This window comes from Peromyscus eremicus, chromosome 8a (genome assembly GCF_949786415.1).
Source record: "Peromyscus eremicus chromosome 8a, PerEre_H2_v1, whole genome shotgun sequence".
NCBI classification, from domain to species: Eukaryota; Metazoa; Chordata; class Mammalia; order Rodentia; family Cricetidae; genus Peromyscus; species Peromyscus eremicus.
This window is the reverse complement of record NC_081423.1, coordinates 50,485,753-50,513,703: the sequence shown is the minus strand read 5'-3', so window position 1 is coordinate 50,513,703 and position 27,951 is coordinate 50,485,753. Positions and strand designations below refer to the sequence as shown.

Below are 27,951 nucleotides of genomic sequence, written 5' to 3'. Positions count from 1 at the left end.
TTTGCAGTCTTTTCAACCATGCTATCATTAAGATGCTTTGTATAATGCCAGACCACAGCAAGCTGGAGAAACTAATAAATATCAGATATACTTTCCATTAAAGGAAAGTTGTGTGTGTGTGTGTGTGTGTGTGTGTGTGTGTGTGTGTGTGTGTTAGTGAGAGCAGAGAAATGGCACGCAGTATATATGTAACTAATGTAAAAATACAACATATATATGCTAATTGACTTAGTGCTATCAAAGATTGGAGGAGGCCTAAGATATGGAAGTTTTTAAAGGATGGAAGAAAACGAGAAACCTTCTTCATTCCTCCTTGTCATTCTTAAATGTCAAGCTGGGAGCAGGTGCAATAAACAAGTGTCTGAACATCTGTAGACAACAAAGGCCACACGTCTCTACATCCAGATGACTGTGAAGTGGAGAGCCTGTTATTTCAAGAAATCCTAACCCCAGCTTACTGATTCTGTCATTATAGTGAAGGATTTGCATTAAATATTTTTGACAGTATTTAAAGACATTTTTTAAATCTTTACTCTGATTGTATGTATGTAATTACTATTTTAATTTATTCGTACTCCATCTTTCATGAAGGAGATCAATAATCTCATTAACAGAGGCCAGCTGACGGGCCAAGCATGGCTCCTTGTGCATGCCATGGCATGCCTTTAGGCTTCACCCTCTTCCCACAGGTATGGGTGACACTTATGGGGCTTGGCCTGCTACCCTCTATCATGTTTAACCTCAGTGACTAAGCACTTTGACATAAACTTAAGCAAAATGTTTCTCTCTTTTTTTCTCTTCTTCATGCATACATGAAGACCAATTGGCATGGAGAAGGGGAACAAAGAGACTCACAAGTTCTTGGCAGATAAATTTTTTATCTCCAAAAGTCATAAGTACAAAACAGAGTGACAAAGATCTTCACATTTTGCTCATCTCTTGGTCACTTTCCTGCATTTGGATGAATTACTCTTCGCTTATAATTTTGGTGTGAACCTCTCGGCTCTTCACCCGCAGCTTGTTGACCTGGGACTCAGCGATGTCAGCCCGCTCCTCGGCTTCCTCCAGCTCGTGCTGGATCTTGCGGAACTTGGCCAGGTTGACATTGGATTGTTCCTCCTGTGAACGGGAATGCATTTATGAGTGAAAAAATGTTTCCATTTCTGGGCTCTTGTGTCAGTGTGTCTTGAGTGTCTTTTTGCTTAAAACCAATACACTCCAGCAAATTTTCAAAGAAGTCTAGAGAAGTTTGTGAATTTTTTTCTTCTATTAACTCCCCTTATGCTTTTTGAACTCATTGATAAACACAGGTTACGCTGTCTCTAAACTTTTGGAAAAGCTGAAGCTACTGTAACTTTGCCACATTCCAGGCTTTGTTACCATTGCTGTTAAGGCTCTTGAGGATGGACCAGACTCCAACAAGCAATCTCTATAACACCAAACTGAATATAAATTATTGCCACTTGTCTTAAATTTTCTCTCACTTAATAAAGTTCAGATATTAAACATGTTTATTATTCTCTAAAATAGTCTGAGTGGTCTCTGATTATGCTTGTAGGTACAGCAATGAATTTGGAAAGGCCAGTTTTAATTTAGTCTCCAGTAATTATTCTTTTTTAAAACATCTCATTAAGAACTCTCGCAAAATGTGACATTCAGCTTAAGAACATTTATGGAGCTTAGAATCACTTTAAATAGGGTAGCTCAGAAAAGTCCTTGCATCTCCCTCTCACAGAAGAAAAAAGTAAGAGCTAGAGTGAAGAAAAGCTAAGTGGCTTGCCAGGGTGTGGGTGCGAGGTACACATGTGGGCACATCTGCTCCCTCGTCTTCCTTTGCTGCCACCTCCCCTTTCTCTTCCTCTCAGAGCTAAGAGGTCAGGGGGTAAACAAAAGCCACCAGTGGACAGAGGACCTCATGTGCAACGTGTGGATACACACATCCACAGAGAAGCTAGTGACACTTGACTCCTTCAGATGAGTCAGAGAAGGATAAATGTGATGACATAGTGCTGCCGTCACCTACTGGTTGAAACATTCCTGAGCTTTCTGGCCTCCATTACTATGAGACTTCGGCTGTTTATTGGATCTCTCCACTGTGTATACGACAATGCCTTGTGTTTAATGTAACTAAAGTAGAATTCCTGTTTGCTTCTCACCCTGATCATCTGGTCCCCTTAGGTTTCCATTTCAGTAACACTTACGTCACCTACCTGGCTACTCACACCACAACTTGATGAATTGATTACTCCTGCTTTGCTTCTTTTTACCTCCAAGGGCAGCCTACTGGCAAATCCTACTCTATCTCCAGGACCAGTTCTGAATCTCATAAATTCTTTCTGTTTAATTCCTGCCGTAATGCAAGCCACAGACTCACCTGGAAACTTTCCCAACATGTCTTCCTACACTTACTTGGGTTATCCAGCAATCTTTTCTCTACATTGTAGCAAGGACACCCTTTTGAAAACATAAAGCAGGCCACACCTGGCCTGGATGGGAACACCACCCCTTGCTTCTGTGGCCTGACTGTACTTATTTTAAGATGAAGGCTTCTTACCAGGGCCCAGAAGACCTTGTGACCTGCCTTCTGCCTGGTTCTCTAGCCCCAGGTGCACTGTTCTCCTCCTCCATCTTTTTTGTTTCTTGAACCAGACTCCTTACACTGCTCCTCCTCCTCTCTAGAGTACCATGGGGATTGTATTTTGATTGACTGAGTCTGATGCTTACATCTGGACACAGGGCCTCAGCGATGCCAAGTCCACCTTCTACCCCCAGCTGTACCCCCATCCTCATTCGCCCTAGGACATTTTTCCACTGGCTTATTAAGTGCCAGTTGCATCACGTTCTTAGACCCTTGCTAGGTCATTTCCCTTTGATTCTTCCTTGTCTTATCTTTTCATTTCAGTCCTGTAACTACTTTGGCCTCCTGTTGTCTGTGAGCCGGAGTCCACCCAGGCACATCAGGGGTTCGGAACTCACCGCTTCCTCTGCCTGTCTCTTGTAGGCTTTCACCTTTGATTGTAGTTTGTCCACAAGGTCCTGGAGCCTGAGAACATTCTTGCGGTCTTCCTCAGTCTGAAAGAGTTTAACGTGTCAGTTTCTGGAAAGTTTCCCCTTGCTTTCTGTATATATGGTTCTTAATGTCTTGAAGATGGGGGTAGGAACCCAGAGAGGTCCCACCCTTTCCTTACTTGGTAAGTGAGTTCCTTCACTCTCCTCTCATGCTTGCGCAGACCCTTGATGGCTTCAACATTGCGCTTCTGTTCATTTTCAACTTCTCCTTCAAGTTCACGGACCTTCACAAAAAGGTGGATTTAAAAAAAAAATTTGTTTTAGATTTGTTATTTTATTTTGTGTATGAGTGTTTGCCTGTATGTGTGTCTGTACACCACAGAGGTCAGAAATGGGCATCAGGTGACCTGGAATTAAAGTTACAGACAGTTGTGAGTCGCCATGTGGGTGCTAGGAACTGAGCCTGGTCCCTATGCATGAGCAGCAGGTGTTCTTGACCACTGAGCCATCTTTCCAGCCCCCAAAGGCAGATTTTAAAAAATATTTCCTATTGTCTAACCAGTCAATGAGTTTCCACTTCGTCAAGTGGCCCGTGGTTTGATTTATAGTTCTTGATGTCTTAGTCAAAGTGTCCCAGCCTGAACTGTCAGGCAACAGAGATTATCTGCCCTTCACCTCAGGATGCCCTACAATGTCTAGCACTCTTAGGTATTGAAAGTCACATGCTGGAGTAGAAAGAGAAAAATGCATGTTGACCAGGAAACTCACCCTGGCCTCCAGTTTCTGGATCTGCTTCTTGCCACCTTTCAGCGCCAGCTGCTCAGCCTCGTCTAGACGGTGCTGCAGGTCCTTCACCGTCTGCTCTAGGTTCTTCTTCATCCGCTCAAGGTGGGCGCTGGTGTCCTGCTCCTTCTTCAGCTCCTCCGCCATCATGGCAGCCTGGTGAGTGATAAGACAGAGCTGGTTAAGGGCTGGCAAGGCCTGGCAGAATTCAGATTTGCCATCTCCATCTTGCCCTCTGCTCACATCAGTGATGGCTTTCTTGGCCTTCTCTTCTGCATTGCGGGCTTCCTGGACGATGTCCTCCATCTCTCCCTGGATCTGGGAAATGTCTGTCTCCAGCTTCTTCTTGGTGTTGATGAGGCTGGTGTTCTGTTTAAAATACCAAACACATAAATACTAAATGTTGAAGGACAAAGTTAGAATACCAGATGTCCAAATGAACTTGTAAACTAATTATTGACTAGCATCCCTCAGAGTTTCCATACATTAACTGAGTTAACAGCGTATTTTTAAAAGACAGTCAATTCTGCATGTCATAGATCAGATAAATGTTACCCCTTCCCAGTTAAACATGTTAAACCTAGTTCTTCATAAAAATATTATGGAAAATTTCCAAATACGATAAGATATGAGCAAGAATTTCCCCTTCATACTTGTATACCCACCTGGGTGTGCAGGAGCTGCACACGCTCACTGGCATCCAGTAGCTCCTGCTCTGCAATCTTCCTGCTCCTCTCCGTCTGCTCCAGCGTGGCCCGCAACTCCTCAATCTCAGCCTGCAGCAGGTTGGCTCTGCGCTCAACCATGGCCAGCTGTTCCTTCAGGTCCTCCTGGCCTCGGAGAGCATCATCCAGGTGCAGCTGGGTATCCTGTGCAATAAACAATCAATGAGACACCACGTCCTCAGGCTGAGTCACCCCACTCATCTGGGGCCATCTCTTTGTGCCACCTACCTTGAGGATTCCCTGTGTGTTCCTGTAGTTTCTCAGGGCCTCAGCAGCCATGCGGTTGGAGTGGTTCAGCTGGATTTCCATCTCATTGAGGTCTCCCTCCATCTTCTTCTTGATCCTGATGGCGTCATTCCTGCTCCTGATCTCTGCATCCAGTGTGCTCTGCATGGATTCCACAACTCTAATGTGGTTTCTCTTGAGCTGGTCGATCTCCTCATCCTTCTCAGCAATCTTCCTGTCAATCTCAGACTTGACTTGGTTCAGCTCCAGCTGGATGCGCAGGATCTTTCCCTCTTCATGCTCCAGAGATGCCTTAAGGACAGCAAGAGGTGACATCAGCAGGAGAATGAAAGTGTGCAATGTCCTAGCAAAGTTAAACTAACCTTCCTCACTAGGTCCTGTCTGTGTGCTACCATCATAACCCTTGTATGCATCTTTACTCTGTTGCTATGGAAATATCCGACGTGTGTAATTGTTGTTTTTATAGTCTTCTATCTCCCCAGACCGATGATTCCCCTTAAGAGAGGACCCTCCTCTTTCTCATCTTTGTTTTCTGTTTCTACCACAGTTCTTAATATGTACTTATGGTGCTTGTATTCACATTCATTCTTTATCTTCATTCTCAGTGGAGAAAACAAAAAATAATTTATATTTCTTGATTCACCAATCCTTGCACCCCATAGAGCCTAATTCCTCTTGTAATTCTTATAAAATGTACAATAGAATGTCTACCTCTGCTTCCTCTAAAGCAGCCTGGAGCTCGGATTTTTCCTGTTCAATTTGCTTCTTTATTTTTTCCAGTTCATGGATACGTTTCCCTCCTTCTGCAATCTGTTCCGTGAGATCAGAAATCTCCTCTGTTAGGGAAAAAAAATATAGGAATGTATATAGAGATGGAAAGCATTCTTTCAAATCTCTTGTTAAAGAAAATGTGAGATGCACTCACGTTGCAAATTCTTATTTTCCCGTTTCAAGGTTTCAAGATGGTCTAAGGATTCCTCATAAGCGTTCTTAATCTTGAACAGCTCTGTGCTGAGAGAGCGGGCCTCCTTTTGAGAGGCTTCAAGCTCAGCATGGGTTTCCTCATACTTCTGTTTCCATTCTGCCAGGATCTGAATAGCAAGGGATGAGAAAAAAAAATGCAGCAGATAAAGTTTGATGGGGTAGAAGGCAGAAGCCATGCATTCTAGAAACTCTGAGTTTGATCTGAGTGACCCTGGATTGAAAAGTAATTATTAAAGAGAAGAACTAATAAAGCTCGGGTCATCCCCGCTCACACTGTCCCTGCCAACGGACAAGGGCAGCCGAGCTAAAGACAATGATTAAGTGGTTTGGAAAGCTGATCACATTAAAGCCTGGAGAAGGAAGATCTGGAAGCAGACCTTGTCAAAGTTTCTCTGCTTCTTGTCCAGGGCAGCGCAGGCCGCGTTGGTCCTCTCTACGTCAATCATGAGGTCCTCCACCTCATTCTGCAGCCGCTGCTTCGTCTTCTCCAGGGAAGCACACTTGGCATTCACGGCTTCTACGTGCTCCTCAGCATCCTGCAGACGCTGAGCCAGCTTCTTCCTGAGAAGTGAATATGGATAATAGATGGGGACAGTTATCAGTAGAACTATTTCAAAATGGTTACAAGTGAGTGTTTCCAAGGCCAGACTTCCTTAATCAGCGAAGCTTTTTTTGTCCAGTGCGTTCTCTGGGAACTTACTGTGGTTCTCCTGACACCAGCTGCTAAGAGCAGCCAAATCTCATCATCGCCACACTTTATGGAGTCTGAGCCAAAACTTCACACATCTTTTGTAGAACTTAGAATCTACCTCGAATTACTGTCAGTTATGTCTGTGTCTCCACTGAGTTTTCATGCTCAGAGGGTAGAGTTTGTATCTTGCTAGTCTTTGTGTTCTCATAGGCCGGTGCACATATTAAGTACTCCACTGTAGACTGTGTTGAATTCAAATGAAACACTCTTGATTTGGTCTGCATAATTGTATCTCTGCTTTTTTGCCAGCTTTTTGTTAATCCATCAACTAGCGATCTCTCCCAGAGTCAATATAAATATAGCTGTGAGAGTTTATTTCAAAAATCACCTTTAAGCATCTTCCAAAACATTAATTTCATCAGTGTATAGGTTGTCCGTTATCCAGAGAATGGATGCCTAGCGGCATCTTAAACTGGCTGTTGAGTAAGGTTCTTTCTTACCTGGGTTCTTTCTCACAAAAATTCATCCTTGAACTTTTGAATTGCGTTGACTATTTATTCCTTTATAAAACAGTGTGCTTCCTCCCTTACCGCAGCATCTCTGTCTGTACCCCACAGTTGTTCTTAACCACATAGTTCTATTTCCTCCTACAATATACTTTTGTATGTAAAAAGAAAGAGCTACTGTCAATCCAGATTATTTTTCTCTTTGCACCCATACCCTTAGGCCAATTATTCCATTAGTGGCTGAGAGAGAGGAGAAGCACACAAGAGTATATAATTAACTGAGTAAGTTATTATAACAATTCTATCTGCACCTGTGTAGACAGAATGAGGTCAAAAGTTCCCCCTTTGAAAAAATTACTGTTCAGCTTCCTCTTGCCTTGTACCTTTTCTCCTTCTTGCATTCTTTCCATGGACTACCTAGATATTTGTACTTCCTGTTTAGATTGATGTTCATAGATATATATTGCCACTTTAACCAAGTCAGGCACATACTTGGCCTCCTCCAGCTCCTCTGTACGTTGGATGGCATCTGTCTCATATTTTGTCCTCCACTGGGCCACCTCACTGTTGGCTTTGGACATGGCCCTCTGCAGCTCAGCCTTGGCTTCCTGCTCCTCTTCATACTGTTCCCTCAGTAGGTCACAGTCATGGCGGGAAGACTGAAGAGCATGAGCCAGGGCACTCTTGGCCTGAAAAGTAAGAATTTAGTAACATAATTCTATGTGTTCAAACTGGTATTTATTCTCTAAGTTCTTAGGGGTCACTGCAAAACACACACACACACACACACACACACACACACACACACACACAGACATACACACACACAGAGTAAAAGTACACATAAAAACACAAACAACTACAAGAACAATGATAACCATAACAACAAGAATCCTTCTGGCTCACCTTTATCTCCTCTTCAAGCTGCCTCTTTAGCTCCTCAATCTGTTGTGTGAATGCCTGTTTGCCCCTGGAGAGCTGGGACACTAGTGAGTCCTTTTCATCTAGCTGGCGTGAATATTCACCTGAAAAAACCAAGGTCCAAAAAACTCAGCCTGACTTTAGACATGAAAACTCTAAAATAAAAACTGGAGCAGAGAAAGGATGCTGAGCTCTAAAACGAGGTGAGAGGTGTAGGTTTTATTAAACCTCCAACATCCACTTCACAGATGATGAGCAGATAAATCTGTCCAGTGAGACTAGGGGGATCTTTGAGCCAAATTTCTTGTGTATGATAATCAACCAAGGAGGTTTGGGGAGATATTTAAGATGATCTGATCACAGTTGAAAGAGATGAAGGAACATCTGGGGAAAAAACGTACAGCGAATGGACATGGCCCCCAGATGCTTTCTGGCCAAGGGGGTTCTGTGTTACAAAGTCACCTGAAGCAATGACTTTGTGGGTGGGGGCGGGGTTGAGGGAGGATGAGGAATGGGAATCTTCAAATAATTGATCCTGTAAGCAGAACTGATGCTCAGGAGAAGCTCTGGGAAGCATGTTCATGTCTGGAAACAATCAAGTATTTTTCTGTCCCTAGAACAAGTCGGTTCTGAAAAATAAACAGTTGCTAAACCGAATGGCAAAGAAAGCCTTTCGGTGCCCCATGTGAAAATTAGTAACTTGCAAGTCTTACCTGTTTTGAAATTTATTAGGAAGCATTCACTCTTTAAGATCATGCTGCTGGTAGGACTAAAAACCTGTGCTGAAGAGGGGAGTTTGTGGGGAACATCCTAACCTGAGAATAGCTTCTGTTTTACACTGGATGTCCTGTTCACCTTAATAACAATAATACAGTCTGTGAGTGTCACAAGACCGAGCAACATTGGAATGGTGTTGCAAGAGTGGTTCCCGGACACTGTCACCTGCCTGTTACTTTGATAGCCCATGTGATCCATGAACCAGCTTTCCATCATGTTAGCTCTTATTGAGGGAGAAAAAACTTCAGTAGAAAGTTGGGGAAGTCAGAAAGAGGTGTTCATGCAGAGGCTTCCCAATCTGGCTGGTCAAGAATATAACTTCACTTATGCTCCTGACTATTTCCTTGCTGAACTGCGCTTATCCCTAGCAATTTGTATTTGGACAAAGTGCTCCATCATTTCCATGATGTGTCATCTTCAAATGGGGATAACATTATGCAGACTAATGAGAAAAATGAATGCCAGTTAGCTTGTGACAGTACTTTTGAAAAGTGAAGAGTTACTATGGAGATACACTTTGTATTTGATTAATTCTGTTTGTTTTATTTTGAGGTCAGGTCTTGATATGTAGCCTAGGGCTGGCCTGGAGCTCACAGTGTATGTCAGGTTGACCTTAAACTTAGCATCCTTCTACTTCAATTCCCCGGGGCTACAACTCTGGATATGTGCCTAAATGCCCAACCCATATTTGATAACTTTTTGGTTACAGCCAAACCTGCTGTAGGATGTTCAGAAGCAAGAGCAACTCTATCAACCAATCTATCTACCTACCTACTGAACTACCTATCTTCTGTAAAAGAGCAACCTTATGCCATTGCCAATAATGAGATACCTCCAAGGAAAGTAACATATGAGCTCAAGTAATTCAGTACAGTTTTCAGCAAATTGGCAATCTAAGGCATGTTTGGGGTTCCAGAGAAACAGCCTACCTGACTCGGTCTGCAGACGTCCTCTCTGGGCTGTCAGCTCATTGATCAGCCGCTGCTGTTCCTCCTCCTTGGTTTTCAGCTCACTCACTTGGTCCTCCAGTGTGCGGCACATCTTTTCAAGGTTTCCCTGCATTCAAAGAATTGAGGGAAACATTCAAGCAAGTCTTTGTACCAAAGAGAACTTTGAGTGATCTAGACATCACAGTTGGTTTGAGAATAAACTGACTTTACAGACAGAGTAATAATAGTGAGCCTCAGAGGTCATGGGAAGGATAACAAGACACATGGTCTGAGCACACTACTTCTACATTGTTCTGTGCATCCAATGCCTTCTCTATATTTCCTTAGCTGTGGTGTAAGATAATGATGCTTGATTGAGCTCATCACGTGTTTGTGAGAAACAAATTTTGTTTGAACCTAAAGGAAAAAGGAAAAGCCCCATGATTGACATGAAGCATTTTAGAACCTCAAAATGTATAGCTGGATAATATTTTTTTGTTTTCTGAAAGAGCTCAGACTTCACTTTATTATTTGGGTATGGCTATTCTCCCTTAGGGTGAGCACACCAGGCTTACTCCCCATTTCTCTAGTCCCAACTTGTGACTCCCCTCCTGTCGGTTCCTAATGACTTGTCCAGGTTCACATCTGTCTTACAGAAATCTCCTGGACTTTTAGATCATGTTTGTACCTTGGATTTGGAAATAACTTCCATGTTACTGGCGAGGTCATCGATCTCCATCTTCATCTCGCTCTTCTCCTTCTCCAGCTTCTGCTTGACACGCTGCAGGTTGTCAATCTGCTCCCCAAGCTCAGCCACACTGTCCGCGTGCTTCTTCCTCAGGGTGGCTGCTGTGGCTTCATGCTGCAGGGTGGCCTCCTCCAGGTCCCTGCGCATCTTCTGGAACTCAGCCTCTCTCTTCTTGTTCATCTCAATCTGGGCTGAAGTGGCCCCACCGGCTTCTTCCAGCCTCTCACTGATCTCCTCCAGTTCTCTGGAGAGGTCAGAGCGCTGCTTCTCTGCTTTGGCTCTGGAGGCCCTCTCTGCCTCGATTTCCTCCTCCAGCTCCTCGATGCGGGCCTAAGGATGGTAGAAAGTACAGACTCAGCTTCTTGGGTCAGTCATTTTTTTTCCCCGATGAGTTAGACTGATGGAAGCCATTTACTTACTTGCAACTCCTTGATTTTTTTCTGTAGCTGCATGCCAAGGGCCTGCTCATCTTCAATCTTGCTTTGCAGATTACTCATTTCAAACTCTTTCCTATAGGGAAAGCCCTGGTGTCCGTCACAGAGCCATTAATGGTCCCTTCTCCCAAGACATTTATCCTCATTACTTACTTTTTAAGCTTTTCATCAAGCTGCTGTTTGTCATTTTCTACATCCATTGTGGACTCTTGGGCCAATTTGAGGTCTCCCTCCAGCTTCCTCTTTGCCCTTTCAAGATCCATCCGGATTTTCTTTTCTTGTTCCAGAGAGCCTTCAAGCTAAAAGTTAACAATTCGTGAACGTAGTCCCTAGAATAGTGCAGCGTTTGCCCCAGGTTAAACTTGGTGACATTAATTCATAGTGTATCAGATGGTCTCTGGCAGTTTTATGAAATAGGAAGATCTTCCTCATCAGTACTGTCTTTGGACAGTGCTTAGACTAAAGAGTCAGTGTTTAAAATGTGAAATGTGCAACATGTACCAGGATTACCAGTGAAACATCATGGTTTCTATATCTCCAACTGAATCAATCCACTGTGAGCAGTATTTCCCACACATGATGGGCAGCACAGGGATGTTCCCACACCATGACTTTGGCTAATGTGCTCTGTTCGCACACATTTCCAAAAGTTCTCTGTTAGATAACAGGTCAACATGTCCAGCCAGCTTATCGCCCACACCCTTAACCCGTGTTCCCTCCTCCCTCTGTGCATGAGGCCTTGTGACAGGTTGCTGTGCTTCCTGCTTAGATATGTGCCTTCTCCGTTGTGTTCCTGAAGCCACCAGTGTCTCTAGTTCAGCTAAAGACTGTTCTGTTCATAGACGTCTTGGTGAACAAATCCTCATTGCCTTGAATTCTTTTCTCTCATAAGATAATCAATAAAGACAAGTGGCTGTGAATAACAGATGATATGAAGCAATTAAGCTCTACAGTTCTTGTGTGGGAGAAGAGCTTTGTTAATACTCAGAGCGTCATGAAGAGACAAGCTCATGTTTGCCTAATTATAAAAAATTGTAAAAGGTTTCTATGGTATTAGACTCACATCATCCACTTGCTGTTCAAGCTTGATTTTGGCTTTGGTCAGGGTGTTGACTTTGTCCTCCTCTGCCTGCAGGTCATCCAGGGTCTGCTGGTGGGCCTCTTGGAGGGCCTTCTTCTCCTTGGTCAGCTTGGCGATGGTTTCGTCCAGGCCTGCCATCTCCTCTGTGAGGTTTTTCACCTTAGGAAGCAAACATGCTTTGCATTACATGATATGTTTTAATAGACTGGCTCTTATGTTTTACTTCATAATTTAAAAGGGTCATAACTTTCCATGTATATATCTCATACCTTGTTCTCTGTGGCATGCTTCTCCTTCTCAACCTTGGCCAGTGTCAGCTCAAGGTCGTCGATGTCTTTCTTCAGCTCTGAGCACTCATCCTCCAGCTTCCTCTTCTTGGCGGTCAGCTCAGCGTTGATCTCCTCCTCATCCTCAGCTCTCTCTGTCACCTCCTTGATTTTGGCCTCCAGCTGGATTTTGGTTTTGATCAACTGGTCACATCTTTCTTCTGCATCAGCCAAGCTGTCTGCTTCCTGTGGAGAGATAATAGACATTTTTAAATTTTAGTTCCCTGGATCTTTTAGATTATATTAATATTTTGAAAGCAAGCAAGCAAATTATGTTTGAAGGCATCAGGTTTCTTCTAAATAGCTTTCTACCACTGAGAAAAATAGACAGAGCACTGACTATGCACTTGAATATTAACAAAGAAATGTAAGACATGGTTTCTGGCCCTGGTGAAACTATGATACCATTGTTTTGTTATAACATACATTTAATGCCTCAGCATATAATTTTGAATTGGCTTTCTTAGTTTAATGTTTATTTTTATTAAGGTTTAGTATACAAAAGAAGACATTAAAATAAAGAACCAAATATCAGGATCTTGTTAAGAGGACAGTAAACATCAAAAAATGACTTAAAAGGAAAGAATGTCCTCCAATGACAATGTAGCTTATATTTTAAAAAATGGATGGAAGAACCAAGGAGAATGGGTCATAGGCACTGGAGGTACTTGGAGAAGTATAAAGTATTAACCTTGTTTCTCATAAAAAAAAATAGGATTTGGAATATAAACTCTGAGACATGAAATAGTTAAGTGGGTAGTAGATGGAATACTGTTAATATAAACACATTATATTACTATATAATATATATGTGTGTGTGTAGTATACTTGGCTCAAGCTTAGGCACCCTCTTCGATAATCTCTTTGTTCTCGGTGGTGTGATGAACTTCTCCTCATATTGGAAAACCTCAGTTTATACAAACTACAGTAATGATGCAAGCCAACCTTGATGTTTGGGATTCATTTTGTTACATATTCAGAATACATAGACCCCGTGGGACTGATTGCTTCCCCTTCTGAATTCAGAAAACTCAAAAGTAAACTTTTCATGTTTCTGTGCTTGATTATGACAGTAGTTTGGGGGAAACAAAAACAGATCAGATGGTAGCACCTCGTCACACATTATTTTTCAAGTCTCTGGATATTTATTGGCTCACCAGAGTAAGACTATCAACCCAATATCTCATACTGTGCATAATAATGGACACTACCTACAGAAAGCCTTGCCATATCCCAATTCTTTCAGGTAGTCTAAAATTTCTAAAAGAAAATTGAGTAGAAAATTTTTAGAGGACTGTAGGTTGAAAATTTGGAATATTACTTTGGGGTTGATACATTACTATTACAAGGACTTCTCCCTATTCACTACTAATATTGTTCTTTTAGCATTTGTCAATAGGTAGAATTGTGGGAAAGCAAGTATTCTCGCTATTTCCCATCCTCAGTGTGCCAGGAAAAGTAATTAAAAGAAAGGGTAAATGTTTTGTTGTTCCTTCTGGGCAACTGAGAATCCCACTGCACTGATTTCCAGCAATGTTGTATGGAATGTTATAGAACACTCAAAGGAGTTGTCAATTTAAAAGGTCGGTAGCCAGTCACTTCATTTTGTGGCATTCTTGGTCATCATTGAGCAGAGATTTTAGCATCAGAGTGAGCTTTGAGACTCACAGACTGAACTTGGAGCTGCAGATCATTTTTCTCTTGCATCAGAGCTACCATCTTTTCTTCCAGTTCTTTCCTTTTGGCCTCAGCCTTGGCAAGGTTTTCTTTAGCTTTTTCAAATTCTTCCTTCATGTTGGCCATCTCCTTCTCTGTCTCTGCACTCTTCAGCAGGGGCTTGATCTTGAAATACAGCTTCATCCAAGGCCAGTGCTTGACATTCATGAAGGCACGGACATTGTACTGGATGCAGAAGATGGACTCTCTGTGGAAGGAAAAGAAATGTTCTAAGTCAGATTCTAATGGAAACCACAATGAAACAGACTAGAACAATGAACTTAATTAATAAGTTGTTCTTATTCACACCTTCTCTCCACCATCTTCTGGTATTCCACTCTTGCCAAGTACCCTCTGCACATGGCCTGGGTCCGGGTAATCAGCTGGGCCAACTTGTCATCTCTCATCTCCTCTAGGAGCCCCAGAAGACCAGCTTTGAAGAACACCTGTGTGCGGACAATGTTGAAGATCAGAAACTTCATACAAAGTTCAAATGGCAGGAAGACATGAGGCTGGATTTTGAGAGGATTACCTTGGTGTGACCAAACTTATACTGAGTGTGGTCAATGTCAATGGAGCCAAGGAGCTTCTCAGAAGCCTTCTTGCTATCGATGAATTGTCCCTCGGGGATGGCACTTGCGTTTAGCACCTTGTATCTGTTTAAACCAACCAAATAAATGACATAGCTGTTGTCTCCCTACCATAGAAATCTCCCTACCATAGAAACACCATTGCTGTTGGGTAGTCTAACAACAACAACAAAAAGAAACCATATTACCCTTTATCTATTCTTTGTGTAGTCAAAGAACATCACATTGTGTCCCCAACTCACTTGAATGTATTACTTTCCTCTTTGTTAAAAGGAAAAAGCAATAGCAAAAACCTTAAAGTAATTCACAGTGAAAAATATCCAACCTCTGCTTGAAGTCTGCATAGAGGATCCTGCTGGGGAACCCCTTCCGGCAGATGCGGATGCCTTCCAGCACCCCGTTACACCTCAGCTGGTGCAGGACCAGTTCATGCTCCATGGCACCTGGAAAAAATACACATGTGTTTCACGGTCAAGGCTCTAAAGCAAACACACTGGGACATGTCCAGGTAGATACCGGAAGTGTCTTACCAGGAGTCTTAGTTTCATTGGGGATGATGCAGCGTACAAAGTGGGGGTGGGTGCTCCTCAGATTGGTCATTAGCTTATTCAGATTCTCCTAAGGAGTCATAGAATATCTTGTTTAATATGTACTGTTTCAAACACTCATATTTACAGACATAATGGCCATGGGCCACCACTCTGGTTCAGTTCTGTTGAACAGTATCAAGATTTGGATTTTCCAGAGTCATGTCTGGAATTTCTAAGTTCTTGACATGCCCTCCTGGTTTCTGTTTTGTACACCAGGAGCATGTTCCCCTGTTAGCTGCAGAGGTGGCTGCTCACTGCTGATGAATTTCCTGGCACATGTTATATATTTATCATGGCACTGCAAACATACAAAGGTGCCCCATCCATACACGGACCACGTATTGAGATACTTGGTCTGGATTTGCTCCTAATCCGATATTGCCTCCAAACCTCCCATTTCTTACTTTCCTTTCACAAGCTTTTCTTATCCTACCACACAGCTGTGTCATCCTACTAGCTCCATAGAAAGTGTCCGTTTCATGCCTCCTTCTTGGAATTGACAAAAACTAACAGTCATATTACTGAGTATCAAAAGCTTACCACCTTTCAGAGAGAGTCCTTCAGAATAATAAGAACTTCCGTTCTTTAAGATGTAATTAAGGGCTGAGATTGCCAAGAAAAAAGTAAATTTTCCTTGAGGACTTTTTTTAAAATCACATCTGGCTTCTTATATTCCCTTCCTCTGACTCACTCTCCAATTCTGTCCACCGCTCACCTGTCCTCCACTTTCAAATCTACTCACTGGAGGCCTCCGCTAGTATACACTTAGGAATCTAAATCACTTGGAAGCTCTCCGAAGTTCTAGAAAACTCATGATATATGCAGTCCTCTCCTGTTGGAGATTTTTAAGTGCCAAATGACCTCACTGCCGACTTCCCAAATTCAGTGTTTCCATCTGAAGCTTCTGTAACTCACTCCTGACCTTTATCTTATTTATTGAGGTATTTCTTCAAAGCTATTCTGACCTTCTCCAAAACTCAAGTATACCATTGTCAGATGACCCACCCCAACCCACCCCACCTACATCACATCCAGTTCCAGAGCTTTTGAGACACTATCCACTGCCCTGCCCCACCCCCCCACCCCCACCCCCCCCCCCGTATACATCCGCATGAACTCTAACATCCTAAACCTATTTAGGGAGAAAATGAAATTTGTACCCTGAAGAGAGCGGACACGGTCTGGAAAGAAGAACCCTTCTTCTTAGCGGCTTTCTTTCCACCACCACCACCGGACTCTGAGGGGGCAAGGAAAGTGCAAAGAGTCAGAAGCCAGGCTTCTCTGCTTAGAATTTTCACATTACATACAAATCGCTGATTGACCATCACCTGCTTCAGCAGCTGCTGCTGCCCCAGAGAAGAGGTAAGCCAGAGTTTTCATTGAAGACTTCTGGTACAGCCCCACCACCGTCTCATTCAGGGGGTCCTTGTTCTTGTCCAGCCAGCCGGCGATGTTGTAGTCCACGGTCCCCGCATAGTGCACCAGCGAGAAGTGGGCCTCGGCCTTGCCTTTGGTGGGCTTGGGCTTCTGGAAGTTGTTGGACTTTCCAAGATGCTGTTCATAGAGCTTGTTCTTGAAGGAGGTGTCTGTTGCCTTGGGGAACATGCACTCCTCTTCCAGGATGGAGAAGATACCCATTGGCTAGAAGGATAAATACAGAAACAAATGCCACATGAAATCTGTCTGCTCACAGAAGTGACAGATGACGTGAATGGCTAGATTCAGACTTCAGTTCCACGGAGCTAATGAAAACTCATTTGTTTGGTCAGAGGTCACTGACTTAACGAGACTCTTAGCTGTGACAAAGAAAGACAGATAGGCTTTTCTGGACTTTGTGTCTACCCAAAAAGTCTTGGAGCAGTACTTCTCAAAGTGTGGCTTCCTAACTGGTGGCACTAGAATCCCTTGCTAACAATGCAGACTCCATGGCTTATTCAACATTTGCTGTAAAGTACTCATGGGGGTGAGAGCAGGGGACACTGTGTTCAGTGCTTGGTGTGACTTTGACACAGCTGGAGTTTGGATGTCTGTGTCTACAGCATTAGAAATTTGTATTTCAGAGGTCAATAGGAGTGAATCTAAGGATGTCAGAGAAGTAAGGAAAACTATTCCAATAAGTGCTAAATTTTTTACATGGAAATAGCTTTCAGCGTTAAGGCTTTGGTTGTAAACTCTGGGTAGATAGAATTCTGGACTCTGTAGAACACATTCTGTCTCAAACATGGGGAACAAGAAGAATGGAGGAGTTGAAAGATGGGGGATGGGTGCTGTGAAACACTGTCATCTGGATGTGACGTAGCTGACCACAGAACTCATGAACTCAGTAGCTGTGGTTACCTGCCCAACACCTGCAGGAGATGGGGACTGTTAACCTTTCACCTTGGATGGGAGGTCTCATAGACCCCGCCCTTCCCTGAGGAGCTACAAGCAGTCAGTGGCAGCTGGGGAAGAAGGGGGTCTCTTCTTCCGTGGTGTTGCCACTGGTAAGCTGCCCATGGTGTGGTAAGCCATCCATCCCCTCCCCCCATGCTCATGCATGCTCATGGAAACTCAGTGGGTCTAAAAAAAAATAAAAAAGGAAAAAGACTTGTTGAGGAGAAGGAGTCCAGAGTTGGTGTGTGTTTGAGGGAGGGGCAAAAGATGGTAATGTGGGACGGGAATAACCAAAATATGTTATATACAACATATATATGTGTCTGCAAAACTGTCAGAGAATGAACATTTTTTAAAAGAAAAAATTGTGTATCATGTTACCAGCATACTTCCCTCATTTTGTGTATAGGTAGCAATCTTCTGCCATCTCACACACCAAGGTTTTTATTGGCTTTTGTTTACACACCATACAACTGTAATCTGAAAAGGATATACTAACCTTCTCAATGAGCTCGATGCAGGCGGCCAGGTCCATCCCGAAGTCGATGAACTCCCACTCAATGCCTTCCTTCTTGTACTCCTCCTGCTCCAGCACGAACATGTGGTGGTTGAAAAACTGTTGCAGTTTCTCGTTGGTGAAGTTGATGCACAGCTGCTCCAGGCTGTTGAACTAAATAAGTGGAGAAGCAAATTAGCCTCCGATTTCTAATGAAGGCATCTCTGGCCTCGCCTCAGCTGGGAAGGCTAACTGATTTCTTAGGATGGAGGGGTTGGGTTTTGTGTTTTTTGTTGTTGTTTTGTTTTTTTTTTTTTTGTCCGTGTCCCACTTGTAGTAAACCCCTTCATTCAAATTTCATCTAGTTATCAATATGCTCATAGAAAAAGATTTTCAAATATGAGTTCAGCATGAGAGCAGTTAGAAATATGACTGGTAGGTAGAGAGTCAGTCACTTTGACTGACCGGATTGTATAGCATTCTTTCTTAGGCAGACGTATTTGAGTTTACTCAGTTGCTGTCTCCATCCACTGGACCCGGTCCTTGCAGACGTTACCTTAGTGACAACCTTCCTGATTAAGCAGACAGGAATCTCAGCATCTGTGTCTGTTTACCATCATCTTTCCCAGTACCATTTGATGCTATTGTTGGCTAATCATCTTCTCTATCATTTACTGATTGCTGATTGTGAATTGGGGATTATACTAAGGGCTCTAAGTGCAGCAATCTCATAATTGACAAAAAGATCCACAAGAGGGTGTTACATAGATCGGTAGGTCCTCCTTGAAATGGTGCAATGGCACATGCCGTTCCAACTATCCCACAGAGAGGAAATGACAGAGCCGGAGTTTAACTCCAGAGTCCACACCCTTTCCCACGTTTCCAGTCCTCTCGCGTGAATCGATTTATAATGTGGTTATTTTTCATAGCATTCCCTGGATGACTACAGGAACAAGACTCGCAAATGTTTCTGCTACTACGAAGTTTCTGCCAACTCACATCAAAGATCTCAAAACCAGCGATGTCCAAGACCCCGATGAAGTACTGCCTGGGCTGCTTGGTGTCCAGCTGCTGGTTGATGCGGGTGACCATCCACAGGAACATCTTCTCATAGACAGCTTTGGCCAGGGCGCCCACAGAGTTGTACACCTTCAGAGACAGGGTAGTTCTTGTTGGCATCGTTAATGATGTCAAGGAGGTCTTGGGTGTGTGTGCTTCACAGAGGGCATGCATTTACCTGCTGCACCGTCTGGCCTTTGGTGACGTACTCATTGCCAACCTTGACCCTAGGGTAACACAAGGCTTTGAGCAGGTCAGCAGAGTTCAGATTCTGGAGATAGGCAGCCTTGTCAGCAACTGCAGAAACATAATTCAGGGTCCCAATATTACCTTCTCTAGGCCCCATAATCCTCAGAGGCAGAGCGTTGAGCAGATTGCTTTGTATGTTCTGTGTGGGGATAAACTTGTGTGTGCCCACTAGCAGCTCAGTTACAGAGGAGACAGGAGTTTGGATTATATTTTCTCTGTAAACCCATGGAGAGAGTTCAGTTTGGTTTTGACTGAGTTTGGTACCTTCGGTGCCATCTGGCTCAGCCTGCTCCTCTCGCTGCTTCTGCTTGAACTTCATGTTCCCATAATGCATCACGGCTCCCGTGAGTTTATAGATGGAGACTCTTTCATCAGAAGTGAAGCCCAGAATATCGATGGCACTCTATGAGGAGCCAAGAGAGGATAAATGTAAGGGCGGAAGACACTACTTACTTGGCAGAATTCATAGTTTACCCTAACTAGGCTATTGCTGCCGTGCTCATACATAATGTGTGACTTACATCTGTGGCCATCAACTCTTCTTGGTCATCAATGCTTGGCACTGTGATCTCCCCCTGACTGACAAAGGCGTAGTCATACGGGTTGGTGGTGATCAGAAGCATTTCTGGGTACATAGGATTCAGGGTATATGTTTAGTATTAGAAAATGTTAATGAAAGCACTAACTTCTATTTATGAATTTAAGGTTATTACCAATTAGATCTGGCTTCTTGTTAGACATGATCTGATAAAAAATGTGGTAGCTTCTTTCAGCTTTTAGCTGGAAGGTGACTCTAGACTTCTCCAGAAGATCTGTAATGGAGAGTCAACATTATCTGAGAGGGGGCTCATCAAGTGTCTTAGAGTCGTTTTAGAATATGAAGTCATCAGCTAAGTCTTCTGACCCCTGGAGATCGTAGCTCAATTATCATGAGGTACCACACACTACATCTCTACAGACACTGAGTTCCCTCTGACCACCTCTAGAGTGAAGATAAAATGTACTTGCCTAAAGGAACGCTCACTTCTCCTAGAGAAGAACCTTGACATTTAGAATATAATCTAGTCCTGAAACTGCTGCTTATGAGTCTCCTGGCATTCTAATTACAGGCTACTAAGGGAAATAGTTACCAAGGCTCAGAAATGGAAGAACCACACACTTTGAACCCATAGGCAACTCAAATACCCCTGTGTTACCTTGCTCTTTGAGTATTTTGAAAGTGTAATGAGCCAGGATATTTCAAACGAGTCCAAAAATGCCTGGCAGTTTCTACAGAATCATTAGCTCATGCCTGGGTGGGTAAAAGCACACTGTGGGCTTTGCCTAAGGCTGGCACTCACTGCAAGCCTGCTTGGCAGCAGAGGTGTTTTCTGGGCTCCATGCTAAGCAGGCACTGCAGAGTGTTCCTCCAAACCCTCATTTGTTATTCTTGGATTCTAGTTAGCAGGTCCAGTTACTCACATGTTTCAATATCAGCAGAAGCCAGTTTCCCTGTGGTACCAAAGTGGATCCTGATGAATTTACCCTTGGAAGGGAAAAAGATGATGTTAGCATCAAAGCCCAAAGCACCCAGAGAGGAGTGAATGCAGTGTTTCCGCTATGGTTCCAACTGAAGTCAGAGAAGACTAGGAGACTCACAAAGCGAGAGGAGTTGTCATTCCTCACGGTCTTGGCGTTGCCAAAGGCCTCCAGCAGGGGGTTGGCACTGATGATTTGATCTTCCAGGGTCCCCTGCAAGGGAAAGATCAGTCCTCACATCTCAGGCTCAGGGCTTTCTTGCCTGAGAGCCCCAACAGAGCCTAGACTTTGTGACAGTCAGACTTACCTGCATTTTGCCAGAAGGCGCCTCCTCCTTTTTCTTCTCCCCAGTGACTGCAATTGTCGCAAAGTACTGGATGACACGCTTTGTGTTCACAGTCTTCCCGGCACCGGATTCTCCACTGTCCAATAAAGACCAGTATGTGGAAAATTAAGCTTTGTGGCCGATGAAACTATTTCTGCCAACAGTATTTACTCTCTTGTGTGTCTGTCTTTACATTTCTGTCATAGTTGTCTAGGTTAGGTCTTTTCATCCTACAAATAACTCATATTGTTTCCCTTAGTTTGCACTGACAAGTAAGTAAATTCATTTATTAATTCATTCATGTGGTGTGGGTGCTTAAAATGTTCCAGGTTCTTTTTCAAGGTGCTGAGACTTGTTCTTGAGGAATCCACCAAGCAGCCACTCAACAGCTGTGTAGTGAATGGAAGGATGAGTAAGAAACACCAAGTGATGTGTGTATTCCGTGACTGCCTTAGACTAGAGATAAGGCTCCAGTTAGATCTCACAGGGTTTAGAAGTCCCCTAGGTAGGCCTCCAATAACACAGCTGGTGCTAAGCCCAGATTACCTTCATTAGACTGTGTGCTACCCTGTGCACTGGACTGAGCTCTGGCCAAGCTCCAAGAGGGAATTTTGCATTCCCTACTTCTGGGAATGCTACATGACACTCTCAAGGCTATCCTGACCAGCAAAATATATTACAGCATTGTTGTTTTATACCCGGACTCAATCTGCTTTCTACAGTGAGTCGGAACCAGTTCCTAGTTCCTCACTGATTGTATCATTTCTTTCAGTACTAACTAATTTCCTCTTTGAGTTTCTCATTTTCCCAGTGAGAGTAAAACACCAGTAAGTTTCAGAAGAGAAATACATACGTGATCAAAATAGACTGATTCTCCCGATCTAGAAGAAAAGCAGTGTATAGTCAGCACATGTATTAGTTACATAGATTTTTTCTTGAGTCTCTGTGTCACATTTATCATGGAAGGTTTTTTTTCTTTGTTTTTACTGTATTATTGTAAAGTTATAGATGGGATTTATTCTCTGGTCTTTCGAGTCAAGAAGGAAAACCATAAAATGCTGTCATAACTACATCACCACAGGAGGGGTACCCTCTTGGTTTCATATAGAGGATAGTACACTCCAAAGTCGGACACACACCTTCACCCCAGTCTCCTTCTGTAAATCTCAGTGGCACACTTCCCACTGATAACTAGCTGTTACTAGAAATGCGTTATGTGCTCTGGCTTTATAAGTTAGAATGGCGATGCTCAAGCCAAGTTTAAGATTTCATTTCTAACTAGGTGGATTCACCTCACCAAGACAGAATTTCTTGTCCTGTGGACCCAGACTACAACCTTATGATTAGCCTTCCTCGAATTATTAAAGGGTGATCATGAAGACGTCTCAAAGGGCTTCTGAAAGTGAAATCCTTTGTGGGGTGAAAACTTCTAGTTATAAAATGTCTAGGGACCCCAAAGACCATCTTTACTAAGCAAAAGCCACCGTCGAGAACGCGTTCTGAGGACTTAAAACATGACAGTACTTCCAAAAGTAGCCAGTACAAGTGACATTAAACTGAGGCAGTGTGGAAGTGGATGGCATGATTTGCACTCCTGTCAAGCCATGTGTCCCTTGGGTACCTTTTTCTCATTATTCAAACACACAGAGGGAAGCACACTCTTCCTGAGCAAGGAGACTGTAAGACACTGAGCGGCATGAAGAAGTTGCAGGCTCTGCTGAGGTAGTGGAGGGAGAGTCAGAAGCAACGGAGTTCAGTCCCTGGCCTGATCATGTCTGCCTTTCTCTACTTTTTTTTGGTTTTTTTTCGAGACAGGGTTTCCCTGTGTAGCTTTGCACCTTTCCTGGAACTCACTCTGTAGTCCAGGCTGGCCTCGAACTCACAGAGATCCGCCTGCCTCTGCCTCCCAGTGCTGGGATTAAAGGCAGGTGCCACCACCGCCCAGCACCACCTTCTACTTTTGAGAACACCGTGTTTCGTGGATAATTAGAATGTCATGAACAATTGACTCTTTCTAAAGGTCTTTTGGACTCTAACATTGTTGGAGTATAGGTGATAAAAATAGTTCATATGAAAACTCACTCACCCGTCAGCATGAACTGGTAGGCGTTGTCAGAGATGGAGAAGATGTGGGGCGGGGCTTCCTGGCGCTTTTTGCCTCGGTAGGCCGCCACTACCTCTGCATTGTACACTGGCAGCCACTTGTAGGGGTTGACAGTGACGCAGAACAGGCCCGAGTAAGTCTGCATCAAAGGGGGGGGGCATAATTATTGGATGGGACATTTATTATCTACTATTTAAGAAAAAAAAAAAACCTTAATTACTCTGTTGAGCGAAAGGGCGCGCGAGAGAACTCACGTAGATCATCCAGGCTGCGTAACGCTCTTTGAGGTTGTACAGCACTGCAGGTTCGTGCAGGTGGGTCATCATGGCCATGTCCTCGATCTTGTCGTACTTGGGAGGGTTCATGGGAAACACTTGATCATCTTTTACTGTTACAGTCTGTCCATAAACAAGAGATTTTAGGTTAGGAACTAAGTGTCAGTCAAACTAGCCCAGTGGTGTAGTGTCACCAGGTCCAGATGTTTTACTCACAGCTCCACCTTCGGTCTTGGCTGTCACCTTCCCCCCTTCCCTGCTCTGCACCGTGGCTTTCACAAAAGACTCCTTAGCATCCACCACAAACACGGACGACTTGGCATCAAAAGGCTTGTTCTGAGCCTCGATCCGCTCCTTTTCAGACTTTCGGAGGTAAGGAGCAGCCTCCCCGAAAACGGCCATCTCGGCGTCGGAACTCATGGCTGCGGGCTATGGGTGGCAGCCCAGTGAGAGAGCCTGCCTGGCAGAGGAAAAAAATGGTAGAAATTTAAAAACTGGGCTTTTAGGATCACATGCATTTTTTTTTTTTTTTCATTCCCTGACAGTTGGGTGAATGCATTGCACCAAGTCTAACCACCTCCCTGGCTGCGGTGTGGTTGAAATGTCAGACTGTCTGTTCCATGCCAGTGCTGACAAGTACTTAATCATGCATTTGGATGTAGCTGTTTGTGGCTCGCCTACTGTGAGAGATGTCAAGGCTGCTTCCTGAGCCTTGTTTGTCATGTATATTAACCTTTAGAAGCTGCCTACCATCGGCTCATACAGAACCCAAAGTGAAGAAGATGCTAAAATGTTCTCTGGCTCTTTGTACTTTTTTTTTTCTTTCCCATTGGAATTTCAGCACCTTGCAGCAGGGAGTCCTCCTCTTTCTGGCATCCTTCACACCTCTGAGAACACATGCTGGATGCTGAGAAGGACTCAGAGCTGGCTGCCTTGGTAATAGAACAATCCGGATATGTGGCTAAAGTTTTAGGAACTCCCTTGTATCTGGAGAGCTTTGGTTTTTATTTCCCTTAGAGACTCAGCAATTACAAAGATTATACACTAGAAGAGAAAGCAGAAAGGTGAAGAACTTGGTTTGGCCTTGTTTTGTTAAAACGACATCTTTTTACAGGCCTTTTATCCTATCCCTGTATTTTGGCAAACTTCATTATGTTTTCTTGCTCTTTTACTCATATTCTTTTAAATGTTTTCCCTTTAAAATCCACTTCTTGCCATTCATGAACCCTGCCAATAGGCTTCATACATTATCTGTATTGTAATTTTAAATGATACCTCTCCTGAGAAAGCTCCGTTGTGTAAACTTTTCCACATTTCTCCCTTCACACTGAAATAACTGGTATCGAAATTAAAGTGCTTTGTCTTGCTGAAACCATTTTCTCACCATTTAAATTTTTACTTGACTGATTATGAGGCAATCTGCAGATTTACACTTTGGTAAGGCAAGGGTTGATACATTCTGTCTATCTATCTAGACATCATCTCACAGTTCTTATTAATTAGTGCTAAAAGCTGTAGCATAAGATGCTTATGTTTTTTTTTTCCTTTTAAATAAGTAAACTGTGTTACATTGCATGCTGTAATCACTTGAAAGACAAACTACAAAAATAGATATAGGAAAAACCTCATGCACAAAGCTCCCAAGACTCTGAGAAAGCCTCTCATACACTGCAAAGGATCTGGGTTAGTGAGATCTAGTTTCCTAAGTCCCCTTGGAGTTTTCCAAGAGAAGCATGGTCAGCCATGACATTGAAATGCTTTTCCTTTTTCAACCCCAACAGACACTTTCCAAATGCTAAAGAAGATTTCTTGCACTCAGAATGAAGAAGAAAAGAAAAAAGAAAAAAATCCCTTACCTTTAGTGATGTAACCTCAACGGTGGGTCAGAACTGTAATTAAAAAAAAAAATGCCTTCTCATTAAATGCTAGTGACTCCCAATCAGAGCACAGTTTTTATCTGAAGAAACCAGCAAAGGACTGGGAAGACCACAACATCTAATTACAATTGCTACAGAGTAAGTTGGTGCTTCCAGTGGGAAGGCCTGCCAGGGGCAGTGGGAGCCAGGATGTGTGGCATGCACACTAGCAGCCAGGCATCCCTTCCCGTCCACACAGAGCCCTGTCCTCACACACTCTTACCTTGAAGCTTTATGAGGAAAGACAAGTCATTCTCATTCCAAGGGTACTTTTATAGGATCAAATATGGAAAACACGTAACCTCCTCCTCTTTCTTAAAACATATTTGGCAAAACGTGTTTTTGGCAATGAAGGTCTCCAAGCCTAATTCCCCTCATATTAAAGATGTTTGGATATAATTAGAAATATTCCCTCTCACATTGGGTTAAGTATATGAACCAATCTCCTATAAATAATTTGAGTTGTTGGTGATAGGAAAACGATCCGTCCTTGGAATAATGTAAGGTGTTGTTTTAAAGACTGCTGAGTTCTGGAATCCCTGGACTTTGTTGCCTGGAGCTCTTGTGTTTCACTGAGTGCCCTGTGTGAAGGCTCTTCAGCTGCCTGCACAATTGCAATATTATACCACGGAGGAAACTCTCTGCTTCTTCCCAAGTGTCGCTAAAACACGGCTGTCTCCTCCCAAGAAGACAGGACTTTTTTTTTTTTCAATTCATTGTCCTTTTTGAAGGATGCTTCAAAGCTTAATTTTAAAATCTTGTTGATGAAGAACAGCCAAAGATAGACAGCTGCTTTTGTTTCCTGCAATCTGTCACCTCTGACTCACTGTCAAATCATCCCCTTCCCACTTCAGACCTATCCCCAAACCGCTGCCTAGTCACACACACACATTCTCTCATTAAGAAAAAAAAATCAAGTTGCCTGTGAAACCCTGTTTCCTCTATGAAATGGATATGAGGAAATATTAAAAACTGGGTACTTATTGTTTATAAATGCCAGCGAGTTTGACTTCTCCAGCAGCCCCTTGGTATATATTTAATTTTTCACTTACAAACAACCCCTGAACATTGTTTCCTATTTTAACGTTTGTTCGCTTTGCCATCTGAATAGCCTTGACGTCACATGACTGCGACTGAGCCCCCAGGCTCTTGTTTGGCACCCAGCTGTATTCCACTGATGAGGTAAAACAAGTTGCCATGTGAAAGTAGATCTCTATCTAGAGATGCAGGTTGTGATGATCATATGATTTTATTACTGCATGGGACTATGTGATCCACGTTTCTCATTTTTCTAACAAAGCAACCAAGCTCAAAGAATAGAGGAGAGTTCCACAAGTCACACAGCAGTTTAGACTTTGGGTGACTGAGCTGGACTCAGCACACTCGCTGGTGACACTCGTCTATCTAGAGTGGATTGACGGCACCAGGAAGGGTCTTGAAGGGCTGTGCATCCACCAGGAACTTTCCTAGCCAACTATTAGCTGCTTTGCTCCATCAGGTATATCAGTTTGCTTCTTACGTGTCTGTTTCTTTATTGGATACCTGTAAAATGTGGCTAGCAGTTCTCAGAGCGAACATTGTCATAATTCTCTGAGTAGGATTTGATGGGAATTTTAAAACGGACTTTGGTTCTATTCTGAGGAAACTCTCCAGGGAAAAGCAAGCAAGGCCTTGGTTTTGTTGTTGTTGTTGTTGTTGTTGCTGTTGTTGTTGTTACTACCGAGTTATAAGATGCTTAAGCATTGTTGGGTGAAGTGGGGTAGGGGAATGAAAGACAGACCAATACAGCAAGAAGAGCAAGCTTGTGCTCTTCCTAAGACCAGTGCAAACCGGGTTACCTGCTAAATTGTCTCCACGTGTCTGATGGAAACCAGTCTCAGACTTGCCACTCAAGCCAAGACACTTTTTGCTTTCAGCTCAGATGAGAAGTTAGCATTTAGCTTTTCCTGGGTGCTGTCTAGGAAGGCTGTGTTTTTGGCTGTGCATCAATGCTGTCTCCAGTTCTAAAATGTTATTCTTCTAGGAAAATGTCTCAGTAATCTAGATAGCTACCATGTCTGTTTTTATATGCATTTGAGTAAACTGCTTTGAGTTTCTTGGTCTGGTCTCTTAGTCATGACTATAGGCTCTTCATATGATTATAGAGGAGGCTATAAAGAACATGAAAAGTAGGCACACAGCTTATCGATACCAAATTATAACATATAGAATAGTGCTTTCTGTGTGTCCAGATTTGATAGACACCCTACAACTTTCATAAGAAAGAGTTATTTCCAACTGATGACACAGAAGACCCAGTGCATATCCTGTGGGCATATTCATGGTATTGATATTAATGTGGGAGAGAGTTTTCATGAGCTAATTAATGAAGAATACTTGGTGTTTGCTCTCTTTACGCAATTGTTAAACAAGGAGAATCAATGACATGATTAGTATGAATTATCTCTGTAGAAATATACTTAGCACAATTCCTTGTCTAGACCTGGAAAATCGGGTTTGTGTGATGGGATGTAGAAGCTACCTGGGATTTGACAATACCAAGATACCAGGGACCACTAAGACGAAATAGAAATGACTTCC

The 27,951-nt window shown here is 43.2% G+C and overlaps 1 protein-coding gene across 5 annotated transcripts; it reads right to left on the bottom strand.

The window, feature by feature from the left end:
* Positions 1–937: 937 nt before the first annotated feature.
* LOC131916121 (myosin-1) lies at positions 938–23,875 on the bottom strand. Of its 5 annotated transcripts, none has more exons than XM_059269410.1 (38): positions 23,672–23,875; positions 23,435–23,578; positions 23,163–23,319; positions 21,930–21,957; positions 21,059–21,173; positions 20,872–20,964; positions 20,695–20,758; positions 19,947–20,045; positions 19,755–19,858; positions 19,498–19,636; positions 19,163–19,281; positions 18,925–19,074; positions 17,929–18,099; positions 16,371–16,697; positions 16,217–16,270; positions 14,997–15,084; positions 14,792–14,909; positions 14,409–14,532; positions 14,186–14,322; positions 13,829–14,084; positions 12,104–12,346; positions 11,817–11,993; positions 10,907–11,052; positions 10,739–10,829; positions 10,260–10,649; positions 9,572–9,698; positions 7,851–7,969; positions 7,437–7,633; positions 6,125–6,308; positions 5,689–5,854; positions 5,475–5,599; positions 4,746–5,054; positions 4,458–4,661; positions 4,036–4,161; positions 3,778–3,948; positions 3,189–3,293; positions 2,977–3,072; positions 938–1,119 (listed from the first exon to the last, which is right to left on the bottom strand). In XM_059269410.1, the coding sequence occupies exons 1-38, from the start codon at positions 23,873–23,875 to the stop codon at positions 967–969; spliced, it is 5,820 nt and encodes a 1,939-aa protein (XP_059125393.1). In that variant the 3' UTR covers positions 938–966. The 5 variants fall into 5 exon arrangements, with proteins under 5 accessions (XP_059125393.1, XP_059125395.1, XP_059125391.1 ...); XM_059269412.1 differs by having other exon boundaries at positions 16,217–16,258; XM_059269408.1 differs by having other exon boundaries at positions 16,217–16,293; positions 16,379–16,697.
* Between the last annotated feature and the right edge of the window lie 4,076 nt (positions 23,876–27,951).

What these genes read in the sequence shown, in the direction of transcription:
- LOC131916121 (XM_059269408.1), bottom strand. Translation starts at nt 23,875, where the DNA reads ATGAGTTCCGACGCCGAGATGGCCGTTTTCGGGGAGGCTGCTCCTTAC. An exon ending in CAAGAAGCCAGATCTAATTG is followed by an intron (nt 19,859 to 19,946) that starts GTAATAACCTTA and finishes CTATGTACCCAG; the next exon opens with AAATGCTTCTGATCACCACC. An exon ending in AGCATGCCACAGAGAACAAG is followed by an intron (nt 11,994 to 12,103) that starts GTATGAGATATA and finishes TTGCTTCCTAAG; the next exon opens with GTGAAAAACCTCACAGAGGA.